The 19,006-nt window shown below is 42.0% G+C and overlaps 1 protein-coding gene across 1 annotated transcript; it reads left to right on the top strand.

Annotated features, from left to right (window-relative positions):
- The first annotated feature begins 5,992 nt into the window (after positions 1–5,992).
- Positions 5,993–17,188, top strand: oprk1 (opioid receptor, kappa 1). Its single transcript, XM_033649886.2, has 4 exons — positions 5,993–6,238; positions 6,344–6,699; positions 8,589–8,941; positions 11,862–17,188. The coding sequence occupies exons 2-4, from the start codon at positions 6,455–6,457 to the stop codon at positions 12,398–12,400; spliced, it is 1,137 nt and encodes a 378-aa protein (XP_033505777.2). The 5' UTR covers positions 5,993–6,238; positions 6,344–6,454; the 3' UTR covers positions 12,401–17,188.
- The last annotated feature ends 1,818 nt before the right edge of the window (positions 17,189–19,006 follow it).

Raw genomic sequence — 19,006 nt, 5'->3', positions numbered from 1 at the left:
TCCATGACCAAACATCGATATGTGACAGGTCAGAGTGAGAATGTTGTGCTGAGGACTTGCTCCATATGCAGATATAGAGGCTCAGTCTAAGGTAAAAAAAAAAAAAAACTAGCAATTTTTTTCAGGCGATCGTACACCAAAGAAAACATAGTTATGCATATTATACCCCATTTTTGTTGATAGATGCCCTTAAATCCTACACACAGCATCTTTAGTACATTTCCCTGATAGTACTTCTGTACTTTTACTGAAGAAACATTTTAAATTCAGGACTTTTACTTAATGGAACATTTTAGACAATGGTATTTCTACTTTTACTTAAGTTAAGGATCTAAGTACTTCCTCCACCACTGTCCATGAGACCATCATTGCCACCACAGCTTACAGGCCTGTAATTCTAAATACTGAAATGGTCTTTCAGTAACAGCCAGACTCTGACAAAGTTTGTGCTGCCCTCCCTGCTATAATGTCACCACTGCTGCTGTTTGTCCAAACAAGCTCGACCAAAAGCAAAGAACACTGTGTCCCAAATTGTTGTCCCCAGTGCAGAAACACGATATCAGCACCAAACTGCCGCTAAATTCTCTCCAGGGGCAGCACAACACATGCTGACCACATTATCACAAACCAAGTCATTTTCATCCAGAGCAGACACAGGCGCACCTGAAGTGACCACATCTTGATACCTGTGAATGAAGGCGATGATCTCTGTGAGGCAGAACGTGGAACCCACAAACATGTAGGGAGTAGTTATGCTCCTGGGGTTTACACGCAATGGTCTCGTACTAAAATTCATGCAGGGTTGTGGTCAGAGCTAGGAATATTGTAATCTTCTGGGTGATTACTGAGAGTGCTGATCTTGTTCGTGCCGGAACCATGGCAGCAGATTTCTAAAATCATACCTAGTGAGCAGTGAGTCAGTAAATTGCTGCAGAAAATGGCTCTGGGTGCTGATCTGGTGTGATGCCGATGAACAATTTTAAAGGCATGTTTAGTTTAAAGGGACAGTTTACCCTAAAATCAAACATACACATTTTCCCTCTTACCAGTAGCGCTATTTTCCAAGGGAGAAGAAGAAGGGAGAATTTACTGCCTTTAATTGTGCAAACAGACTTCAACACCACTGTGTCTCCATCAGAGTCAGAGTCTGTAGTGATATTTATCAGTCTAGATTTTTCTGGTGTGAGTTGCCGAGTGCTGGAGATATCAGCCGTAGAGATGTCTGTTTTCTCTCCAGTATAATGAAACAAGATGTCACTTGATTTGTGGTGTTCAATGCTCCAAAAATACTTTGAAAGACTCAACAGCAATGTCTCTTTTCAGAAATAATGACCCAGTTACTAAAGATAATCCACAGACCTTGTTGTGAGCAGTGTCATGTAGGAACTATTTTCTCTCTACCGAACTACACCTGCCAACTATATCATCACGCAGAACGAAGCGTGCATCCACTGCTAGCTCACCTAGCACCACTGAGAGAGCGAATGTTACAGCTCAGCTGAGGAGGCAACCTGTTCTCATTTCAAAGTCGTCAAATACCGCCGCTTGGTCATTTATTTCTGCACAGACACCAATGAAAAATGCATCCTTTCTTGGCGGTACATTACACTGTTGGGTAGCACCAGTTAATAACGTTACTGGGTGGCGTCAGTTTAAAACGCCACCAGACAACAATGTAATTTAAGGCCCTGGAGAGTCCCTAAAGGGTGGGTAGTAGCAAGGGGTGGTGGATTGGTCTAACAACACCGGACTTTCACCCAGGAGGCCGCTGTTCACTTCCTGTATGAATGTAGAGCTAAACCATGATGTTTTTTTCTACACCAACCACGTGTTTTTGTTGCACGATGAAATAAACATAAATACGCTGTGTTTAACAGATGTTGTAAGTTTATTTTTAGAAAGACTGTATGTATATAATGAGAATAAACTGTGCATTTCCAGTGAAAACTGAAGTGTATTTTGAAAAACGCAATGCACGTAACAGGCGTAAATTGACACGTTGTCCAACCATGTAAACAACTGATACACCCAGCATCCCTAGTGTGTAATATGTAGACGTCAAAGTTCACTGACTAAATGAGGCTCAGTATAAGTTCAATCAGGAAGAGTTTCTTTATGCTTTATCCATTCACAATTCTCTCTCTATCCCATCACTTCCACCAATCAGCTGGCTATGGGTGTTAGGTTAGCCAATCAAACTTTGCCACTTTGTTGCTGCTGCAAAACTTTAAATCTTCTCTCCCCTCTGCACCTGTCAGCCGTCATTCTAGGTTAAATTGTCACACCCTCTCCCATCCCATTCACCTCCAGCCACCTTATCCAGAGCCCAGGACGACCTCATCAAAAGCCCACTCCTCTTCACACCCAGATCCTAAGCTCCTTTTTCATCCATCTCATTGCATCACCACCACCAGTGTCTAGACTCCACAGGGGCGATCCCTAATTTACTACATCTTTACCACCCTCCTGGAATAGATGACATCAGGATGCGGTCTAATCGCAGAAGACTTTCACATTTCTCTTCTTATGTGCACCTGACTGAAGTGGTGATATGTGAGCCTCTCATCCATGAGTAGATGCACTCTTCCTTCTCATGGTGAAACGTTAGCGGATGCAATTTGGTAGAAATAAAATAATTCCTACATTAAACTGCTCACAACAAGGGTCATGATTTCTGGAAAGAGACATTGCTGTTGAGTTTTTCAAATGTATTTTTTGGTGCTGTGAGCACCACAAGCTGAGTTCCATCTAGTTCTATTGTATTGGAGAGAAGGCAGACATCTCTACAGCTGATACCTCCAACACTGGGTAACTCACACCAAGACTATCTAGATTGATAAATAGCACTACAGGTGAGAAGAAAAATATGAATTTTTGATTTTTGGGGTGAACTGTCCCTTTAAAGCATATGGGGAAAGTCAGCCTAATAACCTTTAAAAACCACATTGGATTATCCCACAAATGTGAAACACAAACAGCTTCTTGGTTCATGAGAAGTCACCTGTTTTTAGCTTAATTGTATTCACTGGACTGTGACAAACAAAAACCATCTCACCCCTCTTTTCTTCATTTTCACCTTCACAGGAGATTTCAAACAAAGGGCTGTGATGAATGTACATCTTGGTTTAATGAGACATTATCATGAACTCTACCATGATTGCATATGGATCTTGATGAGTGTAATCTGTAGTTATAGAACCTAAATTACACCACATCTCCTCAATGGGAACAGATTACTAAACCCTACCTTCAGTGTGGAGAACAGAGGGGAACAGCTTGGACCTTTACACCTCTTGAAAATGAGGTACTGTATGTTCACACACTCAAAGCGTAGCTCTTACAACAAATACATACACTACTATATATCAGATGAAGATCCTACGAATGGACAAACACACAGAAAGAAGATAAGCATATATTAAAAACTGTTTGTCTAATTAATACATAGAGAGTGAATGAGCTGCTGTGAAATGACTGCCACCTCCATCTCATATCAGAAGGACACATGTTCTGACTTACTGTGAATCTACACTATAATGAGTTTTATCTTTAAGGGGTGACAACCAGATTCACCCTGAAAACATCCACTTCACAAATTCACAAAATGCATTTAAAGCCAGACACCCCAGCCCTCACTAAACTCCACTAAAATGTAAATATTGTCTGCTACAGTGAATTTCTAGAACAATGCGATGACCTACAGCAGGGGTGTTAAACATATAGTAGGGGTGTCAAACATACGGCCCATGGGCCAGAACCGACCTGCCAAAGGGTCCAATCCAGCCCACTAAATGACTAGACTAAAGGCCAAAACACACCTGCACCATACGACGCGCGTCAATACAGACGCCCCCATTATTCTCGTTATTGGTTGTTGTATTTTTGAGCATCGTTGATTAATTGCTACTGTCGTTGTCTGGTTGTCGTGGTCGTCCTGCATGGTGTGTTTTCTTTCTCTTCCTGTGTGTTCTTCCTCATCTTTTGTTCTAACTGGCGGTTGGCAACCAGCTAGTCACATTGTAATATAAATCCGGTTGACACCTCATAGTGCAACGCTTTCTGTGTGTGTTTGGGGCGGCACTTGACTTGCGTCAATGATGCAGCCGTCATGTGACACCACCGGTGTGTTTTGGACTTAAGAGGGGCCAGGTTTCAGGAGCAAGTTAAACAATGGGTTTGTTTCTTCATCACCTACCTTGTTCTTTCTGGAACAGGTTGCTGTACTGGTAGGTACGCTATCAGCTCTGTGTTGTAGGGTCCTGATAACACCTAGCTTGTGTTCCAGTGGGTGGTTATCAGGACCCTACAACACAGAGCTGATAACGTACCTACCAGTACTCAGGCCCAAGGGAAAGAGCATGAACATCTGAGGGAGGCTCTAAAAACTTGTGGTTATCCCAGTTGGACCTTTGTGAAAACAGCAGCCCATTCCAGAAAGAACAAGGTGGGTGATGAAGAAAAGAACAGTCTTCTCTGAAATTGAGGTGGTTCTCTCTTGTTGATGCCGTACGGCAATGAATGTCCAAGGGATTTCACAGGAAACGAGCAATGCACATGGAGGGCCGTGACAATTTTTTAAATCGTGATGGAGAAATGAAAAACACCAGAACAAGAGAGACAGTAATCAGCTGGTGAAGCACACTTGAAAAAGCCTGGTTTAGTGTCATCACGAGAAAACTTAAGCAAGAAGCAGAGTAACATTCAATCCAAATTTGAAATGAGTACGCTTTGATATCTTTGTGTTGAACACCTGTATTCATCAAGGAACCATAACTGAAGTGTTTCACTGAAAAGACAGCAGGTCATTATGGAAAGGGCAGTGAAATGCAAAAAAGAATTTATTCTTGACCTTATCGTCCGGATGTTACATAACGACTATTTCCTCTCCTCCTCTGGAACTCGAATAAAAAGACCTGTCAAGTGCCAGAGGAAGTATCTTTGTGCAAACAGACCTTTGGCACTGCATTGTTGGGGCTGAGGGTGATCTGTAACTTTCTTTCCCACCTTCTAGAGCTTTAATACGAGGAAAATGTGTTTCACCCTTTAACTACTGCTGCTGCTTCAAGGATAAGGACCTCAGTGAAGTTGCATCAAATATTGTAAACAAGGCATGTATCACCAAGTCCAGCCTGTGCAGCTTTTAACAATGGAAACACACCTACAGAAAGGCTTTGTCACTCAAGTAACACCTGGCCATGATGGGTCTCCAAGCAACGAGTGTTAGTGCATGAAACGAGGGAAAGGGAACAGTACCCACTTAATTATGTGCTGGTTGAAATCTGTTGGGGTGAGAAAAAAGGAGAGACTTGTTAGAGAGGAGTAGCCTGTGATTCCTTAGAGGCAGATTTTCTTTTTGTTTCGAGCTCTCGTGCTGCCACATTTGTGTTGGATAATTAGTAGATTCATGGTTTAAGGCAGTGGTAAATTACTAATTTGATCAAACAGAGAAAATGCACATGGAAAGATGCAAGTTGGGAGCAAGAAGAGCTGAAAGGAAATGATGAAAATGGCTCTTTTCTTGCAAAAAAAAAATAATTGCAAAACATGCCGCACACTACCTATAATTTGGTGGAGCTGGCACATCATCTGAAGGTCTCTGTTGAGAGTCCTTCTGACTTCATGCCTCTTCAACATCTGATAGGACTCCTGTTTGCACTGCAGCCGTTGCTCTCACAAGAGTTGCCAGGGAACATCTCATGGCAGCGTTGATGGGAATTTAAACATTTTCAGAAAGATGTGCACATGATATTAAAGCACAGTTGGCTTTATAGGCAGTATGTGAAATCAGCAGAACATTAAGAAAAAAATTAATATGGTTGAATAGGCGAGCAGATGTTTAGTGGCCACAGCTTCTGAGTGTGTGAGGCGTCGTTAGTGGCTCATTTAACCAGAAATAATGCAAAACATAAGCATCAAATAAAGCGTGACATGTATGAGGTAACTATATTTTCAGCTGACTGTGATACATGTGGTTAGATCCCTTCTGCTGGCTGTCATATCTGTTGGCTCAGCCTCTGATGTCACTGAATGAGCAGTGCGGGCTTCCAGTGCGCACCTTCGGGGACGCAGCGGTGGCACAGGCAGTGCATTTTCCTCTCATCCACACAACCACCCACAAACCTTTAGTTTCTGCCACATTTCCGGCATCCGGGATTTAATCTCAGGCTGATCGTCCTGTAAGAAACTCTGAATCAGTGTCTTTGTATTTACCCGAACTTTTCTGGAGGCAGGAGAACAGGTAAGGTGGTGTTACACTTGTGTAATGATATCTTTGAGCGCGGGCTGTTGCGCTCCTCTTCACCGGAGCCATAATCTGCTCTAATAGAAAAATTTGCTTCGTGAGTTTTTTGTAGCAGACATCGGAAATCCAGCTTGTTTTGGGGCTGATATCTGAACGGTCAGTTCACCCCCAACAGCAGCAGCAGCCCGGCCGGTGCAGGCAGCGCTCAGCACCATGGAGAGCAACGTGGTGCGCATCTTCAAAGAGGACAGGTGTCCCTCAGGCCAGCTGGAGGAGTGTTTCCCAAACTTCACCTTGCCATCCGGCTCGTTGGACATCTTAAACTACACACTCAACGGCACCTGGGATGCTGAACCCGAGCCCATGTCGCCCATCATCCCCATCATAGTCGCGGTGTACTCCGTGGTGTTTGTGGTGGGCTTGGCGGGCAATTGTTTGGTGATGTATGTCATCATTAGGTGAGTTTTCAGCTTTGGGATATGTCAGCTGTTCGTATTGTGTCAAAAGCAATGCCAGGCATGTCACTCAGTGTGAAATCCTGCATACCTACGAGCGTTTGGCTCATAATAGGAGAGGAAATTCAGTGCGTATTCATTTTTGGAACAACATGATGACATGACAGCAGTAAAATTGCTGCAAACGTGTGTATTTAATTGTGAATCACTTACATCCTGGTCTCTTTGGGGCCATGCATGGAAAAAAATAGGTGATAAAATAGAAAGGGGAAGCTATAGGCTAATTACATTTGTTTGCATGTATATTTTTGGAGTTTTAATGTTTGTGCCCTTATATCGTGTTTCTGGGTGTTTTCTTTTTATGATTTATTGGTAAACAGACTCTGAATCCAGCATCCTAAGCTGTTTTTTTCCACCAGTGATAACAAGACATTATAGATCCTAACAAGATTTGCAGTGATTGTAATGTCAGTATTTCCTCTTAAGGCTCCTCTGTTCAGTGTCATGTGGCTCTGTTTAAAGTCTCAATGAGGTATTTTCATTTTAAAGGTCCAGAGTGCAGGATTTAGAGGCAATGTTGGCAGAAATTTAATATAATAGCAATGTCTACCTAAGTGTAAAATCACCTGAAAATAAGAATCATTGTGTTTTCGTTACCTTAGAATGAGCCGTTTATATCATCCGACATCTCCATGCTGCACTGCCATATTTCTACAGTAGCTCGGACAGGACAAATCAAACATTGTTTCTAGATAGGGCCATTCCAGGTTGCAAAACATTCTCACTCTGAACTTGTCACATATCGACATTTTGTCATGGACCTTCTATGTCCAGATGCGACGTGAAAGGTACCCTCAGTGCATTAGTTATTGACGTTCTGGAACGCCGTGTCAAGCTCTGCCTGCTACATGCATTGTCTTCTTTCAAAATACACTTCGGTTTTCACAGGAAATGTAATATTTACATACAGTCTCTTTCAAAATAAATGCACTACATCGTACAACTATGTAAACTGACCTTTTTTTTTCCCTTCAACAAGTAACGTATGTGGTTAGGTTAAGGAAAAAAGAACAGGGTTTGGCTTTATAACCTTACAGGACGCGAACACCGGCCTCCCAGGTGAAGGTTGCCGTTTGTTCGTCTCATTCACCATGCCCCCTGCCCGCCCTAGTCAAACTTTCACGGCCTTAACTGTCATTCTTTTCCCGCTGCATTTCCCCCTGATGCCAATGAGCAACGTTAAATTATAACAGCGACCGGCAACATATCATGCTGACGTTAAAGGATGGCTTTTTTCGTCAGTGTCTGACACCGCAAGTGCCGGATTTCGACTTTGGAGTGAGACTGGGTTGGCCAATCACATTTTCGGCCAGAGCAACTGCAGCGTTTTTATGTTAAACTACTTTATTCAGTGTTTCTAGTGGTTTTAATCACCGGGTAAGTTTGTTTTAGAGAGGATGAGACCTCTGCGGATAATTTGGCTCCCATGAAAACCCTCCTGATCAACGAACGCTGAAGGAATTCTAGCTGTGACAAGTGTCAGCTGGTTGCAATGTGCAATCCCCACCACTATATGCCACTAAATCCTCCTAAATCTTACACACTGGACCTTTAAGTGAATGTCAGATCACACAAATTTAAAAGCCTTGAATTGATCAAAAGAGATGATGAAAAGTCTGTTATTTTACTCTGTGTTATACCTGTGTATGTACAGTATTTCAGCTGCTTTAATTAATCTGTTCAGTAAAAGAGTTGAGCACCATGGTAACTAATCCTTATCTTAAAAAGTGATTTAATTAACCTTGTTCCACTTTTACAGATTTAAATAACAAAAAAAATGAGCCAGATAACAATCAGACCTCTTCGTGCTTTCTTTTTTCAACCCACAACAGATACACCAAAATGAAAACAGCCACCAACATCTATATCTTCAACCTGGCTGTGGCCGACGCCCTGGTCACCACCACCATGCCTTTCCAGAGCACCGACTACCTGCTCAGCTCCTGGCCGTTTGGCGAGGTGGCGTGCAAGGTCTTCATCTCCATCGATTACTACAACATGTTCACCAGCATCTTCACCTTGACCATGATGAGCGTGGACCGCTACGTGGCCGTGTGCCACCCGGTCAAGGCCCTGGATTTTCGCACGCCCGTCAAGGCCAAGATCATAAATGTGATCATATGGGTGCTGTCATCTGCTGCTGGGATCCCTGCCATGACGCTCGGCGGAACGAAGACCAACAACGGTACTTTGACCCTTATTCACACTGCTGTGACTCAGTCACCTTTCATGTTTCTACTCACATCCCTCTGGTTTGTTCCGTCTCTGCGTCTGCTCCACAGACAAAAGATCTATCAGCTGCAAAGGGTCTCTTATAGGCAATTTCAATCTTGAAGCCCACTTCACGACACATCCTTATCTTGAATTATCTAAATTAGCTGCAGGAAGCATCCTTCAGATTCCCTGAAGAGGATAGTTTGTGGGTTGATGAGACCCTACATCACAGCTACCTGACTAGATGGAGCAATGATAGGCATAATGGGTCCTACTAGGTTGAGAAGAGAGCTCGAAGGATTTATTTCTCCCAGCGACAGTCTGATCTATTGTTCAGGTTGACAATCATGAAGCAGAGTGCACTTGTCTGGAGACATCAGGCCAGCTGATGAATCTGATACTGGCTTTTACCTCTCTATAGTGACTGAAATATCTCAATAGATATTAAATGGGTTGCCAGGAAATTTATCACAGACACTTGTGGCTCCCAGAGGAGGAGTCCTACTGATATGGGGACTTAGAATTTAATTAAATTAATGGTTTATAACACTGGTCCAGATTTCTCCATAGCAATTAGTTCAAGGTCCACACAGTTTAATACATAAAGTATCATACTTGCGTTTGGCCATGTCGTAGAGCTTTTTTGCTGTCTCTGTCGGTAGCTGTCCATTAGTCACTCACTCTACAGCAGGAAATGGCACTTCAAAATAAAAGCTCTGTGCTTGAAATTCACTGTACTTAAAAATAAAGTGTGTTTTTACAAACTTGACACATTTGCGAGTCACTTGCGGTCCATTCAGAATGGACCTGCGACCCACCAGTTGGGAACCACTGGTTTGTAACACACTATAACATAGTGCATGTTATGTATTTCTCAACAACTATAACTCTCATCAGGGAAACCAATAAGTGGAGGCTGATGTATGAATGCCAGTATAATGTAACACAGTTAAAATTTCACCAAATATGTCTTCACTGGAGAAGTTGCACAAACATAGCACATTAATTAAGACTTAAATATGTCCCTGAAGCCGTGCACAACTACATTACAGTGTGTTATAAACTGTTCAAACAAAAAAATGTTTATATAGTGCTTATAAACAATAAGCAAGGCAGGCAAAAGTGGCGCAAGTCACTGAGCAAATTTTGCTCATATCGGCCTCAGATCTGTTTTTTTTTATACCAGTGTGAACAGCACTATATGGGGCACTTTTATACATAATCCTAATCCAGAAACAGGTCTAATGTTTTTGTAGTGTGACCCCAGCCTGAACAGTCATATCAGATTCCATGCCACTTCTACATCACTTGCCTGTGCTGAGTATCTTGTGGAGAGATGCTGACAGATGTAGTCAAAAGTGGCCCTTGACATCCTGAAATTTTGGATGGAAATCTGTTTCGGTGAAGCCATTCACATCACAATCCCAACACTCCTGGCTCTGACTCTGCATACACCCACAGCTCTGTTCAGAAGTACCAGCCATTGCTCCACAAAAAGCCATCAAATTTTGGCCCTCTTTCTCCTTCTCTTATCTCTCATCCTCATTACCATCTGCTCATGAATATGCTGGCTTTCACTGCACATCAGCTCTCAAATGAAACCATAAAGGCTGACTTTGGTGGCCTCCATGTTAACCTCCATATACGACAACGTGCTGTGTTTGATGTCTTTGTTCTTTCTCTGTTTTGCATGCAGGCCCGTTCAGGATGGTGACCAGTTCACGGTCAGAAACAGATAGTGGCAACATTTAAAGATTAATCTGAAGAGCCAAACAAAAAACTGATCTGAGCAATAAATCCGAATTTAACAGGATCGCCAGAATAAGTGTTGGCATTGTATGTTTCTGCACACCATGGATACGTTACTTTTGTATATAGTGAACACACTGAAACAACACTGTAGTTTTTGAACCGCACACTGCTTTTGCTCAGCTTCACAATTCATTAGTAACACTAACTCCTCCTGGACCCTCCTCAAGAGTGTTCAACATCATTATTTCCAACAGTGAGCTTAAATAGAAACAGCTCCACCCATTTCACAGGTGTGCACAGGTGTGAGGGAATTAATCAGCTGTGGGGGTTTCTCAATTGTTGACAACAGCCTGTGCACCATATGTCACATATGCCACAAATGAGGGAACAAGGGAACAAGAAAAACATTAAAAAAAAAGAAAAAACTAGAAAACTCAAGCTCTTTACACAATCAAGGCTATGTACACTCATATGTTCAACATTTTTTGTTAACAATCTTGTAAACAGCTTTTACTGTGTTAAGAGCTTGAGTTTTCTATGTTTTTTTCTATGTTTTTCTTGTTCCTTTGTTCTTTCCTTTGTGGGATATGTGACATATGGTGCCCATGCTTCACACCTGTGAAATCGGTGGGGCAGTTTCTATTTAAGCTCGGTGTCAGAAATAATGGTGTTGAACACTCATGACGAAGGTCCAGAAGGACCGAAACATTAGTGTTACTAATGAATTGTGAAGCTGAGTGTGTGGGATTTTTGTGTTCAAAGACTCAAGTAATATCTTCCGACGCACCCTCCTCCGAGACAGTTAGATGTGCAAATACCTTTTTTCAGACCAACGCTGCTGTAGTTAACATGTGGTCAGGCACAAAAACCACACAGTAATGGATAGAAAAACATGCTTTGGCTTAAAATATCCGCTTTTGGTGGTACAATCAAGGCTGGAAATGCAGCTCAGCAGATATCTTGCCATCCACAATGCCAACATTTTCTTTTAGCAACTGGGCTGCCAAATTGAGCACCGAGGCCTGCAGTGTGGATGTAGCTTTAGTCTTGTAGATTTTCTCCTGAATAAAATATGACTCTGTGTCTGTATTTGACCGATCCAACCTGTTCGTCTAACTGTGTTGTCCTGTACCTAACAGGGACTACAGAGTGTGCCCTGCAGTTCCCTGAACCCTACAGTTACTGGGACACCCTGATGAAGATCTGCGTCTTCATCTTCGGCTTTGTGGCACCCGTCATCATCATCACCGTCTGCTACTCTCTGATGGTCATGCGGCTGAAGAGCGTGCGCCTGCTATCAGGCTCACGCGAGAAGGACCGCAACCTGCGCCGGATCACCCGTCTGGTTCTGGTGGTGGTCGCCGTCTTTGTGGTGTGCTGGACACCCATCCACATCTTTATCTTAGTCAAGGCGCTGTCCGGCAACGTGCCCGAGACCACCGCCGTCATGGCTGCCTACTTCTTTTGCGTGGCACTGGGCTACACCAACAGCAGCCTCAACCCCATCCTCTACGCCTTCCTGGATGAGAACTTCAAGAGGTGCTTCAGAGACTTTTGCTGCCCAGGCACCCAAGGACATGGAGACTCTCACGGGGTGAGCCGGGTGAGGAGCACTTTACGGGACCACACGTGTCCCACAGAAGCGCGGGCAGATATGAGGCAGGCCAGACCCGTATGACTAGCCATGGACGTGTCCTCTATGCCCTATCAGGGCTGGGAGGACTCCAATGACCTTGGGTTGACTCAAGTCACCACTGCCATCTGAGGGAAAGGCTAGAGAGGGCTAGTTATTTATTCATCCAGCATGTTGGTCAGAGAATCCAAAAACAGGTTCATGTAGAAGATCATCTTGTGATATTTACAATTTTTTATTGTCAACAAATCACATAAAAAAACCTAAACCATCGCAGAATGGATCCTACTAACCGGTATTCGCTGTGCAGTTGAGATGTGATATGTTATTTCTTTACTATTGGCCAAAAACCATTGACATGGCATGTTCCTTCATTGTGATGAATATATGCAGTAGGGCTGTACCGAATGTCATTTTTTTACATAAGAAGCTTCTAGTGAGGTTTCTAGATGAGGCTTCGAATGTCTGTTGCAATATTTTATGATGTCATCAACAGAGTTGGGTATAACGTGTTACCAAGTAACGCGTTAGAGTACTTCGATTACTTTTTGCAGTAACGAGTAACCTAATGCGTTAGTTTGCTGTTTGAGTAATCAAATACTTAAGTACATTTTAAAACAAGACATCACTTACTTCCGTTACTTTTAGAACTCTGGTCCTTGGCTGTCATTTGGTTCTAATACGTTAAACCTATCAGTCTGAAAGAAGCCACGGAGCTTGTGGCTCGCTACGTGGTCAGAGAAATGCTGCCGTTGTCTACGGTGGAGTCTAAATAGGTGGAGTAGGACTCACTGACAGACATATTTCAGACTCAGGACTTGCATTATGCCTGGTACGCGCTACACACTGGTACTCACCAATTATCCCCCGTCGTCTTTCACGGCGTGTGTGATGTCATCAGGTTATTCTTGTCCTGTTTTATTACTTTGACTATTATTTGAGTCATTGTGTGTGTGTTCATGTGCCAGCCGACATGTTGTTATAGTCACCTAAAAGCGTCAGCAGATGGCAGGAGCTACATTTGAAGCGCAATATGTAAACTATCAAGCTACTGTATCTTCCACAGGAAGTTCTGACTAATGTTTCAGAATAAAAGCCTATTTAGAAAATGGAGGGATTCTCTCAGTCGAGGTTATAAGGGGCTTTTAATTTGAAACAAGTGTTGAGTTTGAAATGACAGTAACGTTAACTCAGCAGGTTGACAAAGTGCCTCTGCTGTTTCACACCATCATTTCCCCCTTTTACTCTGTGTGGTAACATCCCTAGAGGAAATATTAAAAACGCTGGGGTGTTGTTGTCATACAGTTGTCTACGGCAGCAGATCGTTCTGTCTTTCTACTGGTCAAAGTGATGGCTGTGATGGGAGAATTGGATCTCAGTGAAGGGCAAGTGGTCCATAACTTTAATTTTGGAGACAAAAAAATGTAGGCTTAGTGCCCTGTGGTCCATTGACCAATAGGAAATGTAGAATACTCAAAAGTACTTTAAAAGTGCTTGAGTTACTTTTCTCAGGGAGTAACGCTGGAAGTACTTTTAAAGTAATTGAGTTACTTTACTCAGGGAGTAACGCAGTAAAGTAACTGGTTACTTTTTTAAAAAGTAACACAATAACGTACTTTGATTACTTTTAAAGTAACCCTTACCCAACACTGGTCATCAACCTTAAAAAAAAGTCCTAGATTTAAAAAAGTGATTAATTGGATTGAATAATTCATTCATTTTGCATAACTGCTTATCCTGTTAGGGGTCACGGGGGCGCTCGAGCCTATCCCAGATGACTTTGGGCGAGAGGCAGGGTACACCCTGGACAGGTCACCAGACTATCACAGGGCTGACACATAGAGACAGACAACCATTCACGCTCACATTCACACCTACGGACAATTTAGAGTCACCAGTTAACCTGCATGTATTTGGACTGTGGGAGGAAGCTGGAGTACCCAGAGAAAACCCATGCTGACACGGGGAGAACATGAAAACTCTGCACAGAAGGGCTCCTCCACTTTGTGTTTGAACCATGAACCCTCTTGCTGCTAGGCGACAATGCTAACCACTGCACCATGGGCCCAGTCTCACCCCAAGTTGTTGAAATCTGGCGCTTGGGCAGTGACTTCCAGCGTCAGAAACCAACAAAAAAATGCATCCTTTAATGTCAGCATGATAAGCGACGGGTTGCAGTTATAGTTTAATGGTGCCTGCCTGGTGGCATCGGGGAAACGCAGCAAACATGCATATTTGTTACTGAAGGAAAAAACACGTCAGTTTGCAGTTTTGTACCAAAGTAGTGCGTTTATTTCCCGTGAAAACAGTGTATTTTGAAAGAAGACATACATGTATAGAATACATGTAAGTGGCAGAACCTGACACAGCGTCCCAGAATGTCAACAACCAACACACCCTGGGTACCTTGCACGTCATATGTGGACGTGGAAAGTCCATGACCAAAACGTCAATATGTGACGGGGTCGGAGTGAGAATGTGTTGACAGCACTGTGCCACCCATGTATTAAGTTAGTCTTTTTAATAAATCAACTTTCTTTAATGAATAAATGTGATTTATGCTGCTAGACGACCTCATTAATACAGGTACATGATAGCAAACTTTTTTTGACCGCAGTGGGAATGTTGTTTTTGAGGGCTAAACAACAACAAATAGGGACTGAAGCAGAACATTTTGTCAGATAAATTTTGGAATCTGTCTTTTTTCAATGAATTTCGACTTTTGGAGTTCACTGCGCTCGGGAGTTACTGAAAATGTTTGGATCACACGAGTATGCAGCACCACTGGACTCTACTTCTACAAATAGTATGACACTTTAAACGGAATAAAATAGCAAAAACAGTGAATGTTGATTTAGAATTCAAATGTCAGTGTTATGAATGAAGCTTCAAATCTTTAAACCATTCAGTACAGCCCTATAGGCACATCATCTTTCTTTAAATTAATCACACATGCACCCTCCTGCTGCCAGAAATACTCACTTGACCACCAGATATGTATCAATCCACTGCTGAAAATAGTTGCCCCAAAAATATGGAACTGACTTTGCGAAAATCTACAGCACCCAGCTGTCTGAAAATAAGACGTCACAAAAAATAAGTATGAAGCGATATATATATGTGACCTTTTTCTACAGGTTCTACTGTGTCTTTAGTGACAATGAATGTGCCCTGAGCGGGGATCTACATACAGTACAGAAGTCAGAGAGATTGAGTTTTCCTCCTGTGGGATTTGTTGACATTTATAAAAGTATGGAATAATACCTGACATATACTTTAAAGTTTAGATTAAAAGCCTGTGAGACAGTGATTGTGAAGTGTAAAGGTGTCTCTGGGGTCACAGCCCAGCTGGTTACTAAACCTCTGTATAGTGTTTTATAATGTATAGACTGTATAAAGCTAAGATCTGAAAGCTGAAACTCAAACATACTTTTAATATTATTTCGCACACTGTTGATATCAGCAGCACAACTACGATGAAAGATGTCCAGACAAGAAACCCAAAAGTATTTTATTATGTAGCCTGATCACATTTTGTTTACCTGCTCTAGACTTTTACATAAAACTCATTAAAATAGTTCTCACATGCAGAAAAAGATCAACCGGTATTGTGTGCACAGACTGAAAACAAGTAATTATCCCTGATTGTTTTAGGAACAAACTGCATTAAGAGTGTTTTAAACTGGGTGTGTTTTATGTGAACTGTAATTTGGTGCTTTGCTGTATTGTAAATCTGTGAATACTCTGTGTCATTGGCAGTAAAAACCCATGTAGAATACTGAATAACCTCTCAGGGATCATCCTGTGTAACTCACCACAAAAAAGATACTGAATCAAAGTATTTTCTCCTTGACAAGGTGACTGAGTTTGTCGAGGCGTCAATGTCAAAACAGTGTGTTATTCAAAGCTGAACTTTGTCCTTGGGAATCTATTATTACACCTGACACTTACTCCAGCTGCGATGCTGCGTCTCATGGTGGAGGTGTCGTCGAATACTGTATATAGTATTGTCAACCTGGCATGTTCTCACCTTGTCTTTAATACTAGTACATGTAAAAAACTGGGCAGAGGGCTCCAAGGCAACGGCTGACGTGAACACGACAGGCTGTATCTACACAACATGCCTTTTAGTGTTTAATGGAACTTAATGTTCATACTGTAAATATCCGCTCATGACCATGCATTTATACGTTTATCTCATGAAAATTCCCTCGGTAAAACGAAACGAAGCGTGTGACTCGTTTTCTGTCTTGGTTTCCTGAATTATTGTAGCTTTTACAGGAGTCGACCAAAATTCACAAAATCAAAGCTTGTGTGGGTTTTTCTTAATGTCGAGCAAACCATTAATATATTTATCTGTATAAATCTGATTTAATAGTTATAGCAGAAGTGTTTTTGTGCCTTGTTTTGTGTGCCTTATCTTGCTTTGCCTACGAACTCTGCTGTTTTGCTTGCTCTTAAGACCAGCAATTAGCCACATCCATTGTTGTGATGCATCCCCTCTCCTCTTTAAGACTATGAAAGCACATCTTGGTAAAAGCACACTGCTTTACATTATTGTAGCATACTCTCTGAGAAAAAATCCAAGTCTTACTGAGACCCCAGACATCCAGCTGCTGGTTCAAGTATGTGTTTCTTAATGTATCCGATAAACACGACTGTACTTACAAATTAATTCAGCCCAGGTCTGAGCACCATGTACTGTGTGTATAATGTGCTGCTGCCTTATAAATGAAATGTACCTGTTGGATATTTGCTGTATCTTTAAGCTTTGAATGTCGAAACATGCTTCACACACGTGCAACAAAGTCACAATAAAGCTGTAAAATGTGAGTTTGCTTCATTGAAAGAAAACACTGGGTATAAGAGGGGTTTCATTTCTGTCCTTGATGATATCAAGGTTGGTTCAGTGGAGAGAAATATGGCGTAGAATCACAAAAACAGCCATGACTTTATAACCCACCTCCCCAAGGGTCCAGGATTTTTTTTTCTGTATTAATTCTCTTTGACTCAGGCACAGAGCTAATGTTTCCACTGTGAGCGCTTCAGCTGAGGAGCAGAAGTCCAAGGCTTGTTGTTCTAGCTGTGAGGCGTTTTATGTCGGTGGCCTTGAGGAGGAATTCGAAATGACCAGCCACTGTGTGAGGAGCATATGGATACATTGCTGCTGATGTGCCTCGCTTCACTTTGGATTTACTAATATTATTGTGAAGGTGTGAACAGGGGTGTATCTGGACCATTTTCGAGGGGGGAGTGTAACATTCCTCTCTAGGCATTGATTCAACCTCTTAAAACTCATCCTTGTTCATCAGAATTACATATTTATAAGCAGTGGTGTAGTGGAGGGTATACCCACCTCTTTCTCTGGCTGTTTACAGTTAACCCACCTATCAGCCAAAAGGCTATTAGAATATATAGGAGAATATACCAACTTCCCCATGGTAACCTACTCATCTACCTAATAGTGCACCCACCTCATTAACTACCGCTACACTACGACTGTTTTCCATGAAAAAATGTCACTTAACACCTTAAAATTGCTCGGATGAAACTCTACATCTTTGCCTCATTAAATCAACTGGAAACTTTTGTAGAAAATAATAATGTTTGTAAACAGATAAAAAGCTCCTAAAATCTATCTCGACACCCCAATTTGTGACAATCACTCCTTTAATTCGGGTCTAACTGACGTTGTATTCTCCACCTGGAAACAGAGAGGCATTTGTAAAATAGGTGACCTTTATATTAGGGGGAACTTTGTCTCATTTGCACAATTAAGAGCTGTCTGCAATATCCCAGTATCAAGTTTTTTGCAAATCCGTGATTATGTCAGAAAGCATATGCCCAGTTTTGAAATACTGTCCGATCATGAGCCTCCAGAGGCGATAAATAAGTTTGACCCCTCACATCGGGGGGGCGTTCTTATGTTCTACTGGACACCTTATTAAACAGGCATGGGTAGACGAACTGAATATAGAACTAACAGATGAAGTCTGCGATGAATGTTTAAGGACTATACACAACTTTTCAGTCAATGTCAGACTTAGTCTTGTACAAAGCTTTACATAGACTATTATTCCAGGGAGAAGCTATATAGCTTTTTACTGATGTTTCACCTGTGTGCAACCGCTGTGAATCTACAATTAGCAATTTAGAGCATGCTTTCTGGTCCTGCAGTAAATTGTATACACACTGGAAGAACATTCTTCATTTTTACCTGAGGCTTTTAGGAAACCTTGGTAACCTGATCCACTCATAGCTATCCTTGGAGTGACGGGCTCCTTATTCTCAGCTAGCAAATACCAAAAAATTGGCTGATTCATTTGGAATGGTGATTGCACAGAAGTTAATTTCACGAGTGTGGAAGATGGACTCTGTTCGTACATATGACTTATGGTTAATGGAAATGGCAAACACATTACATCTGGAGAGAATGAGACTCTGTAACAAGGATAGAGATGTTGAGTTTGATAAGATTTGGGACCCTGTACTGAAATACTTTCAAGGCGAAGGTCGATGAAGATGAAGCACCTTGCTGTTTATATTTTTCCTTCTCCTACTACTTTGTACTAATTACTCTGACTGTGGCCACTGTTACATGTTTTGCCATATTTGCTGAAACTGTATTCACACAGCACTAAATGAGACAGA

This window comes from Epinephelus lanceolatus, chromosome 12 (genome assembly GCF_041903045.1).
Source record: "Epinephelus lanceolatus isolate andai-2023 chromosome 12, ASM4190304v1, whole genome shotgun sequence".
NCBI classification, from domain to species: domain Eukaryota; kingdom Metazoa; phylum Chordata; class Actinopteri; order Perciformes; family Serranidae; genus Epinephelus; species Epinephelus lanceolatus.
The sequence above is the reverse complement of the archived record's forward strand: the minus strand, read 5'-3'. Positions and strand labels throughout refer to the sequence as shown.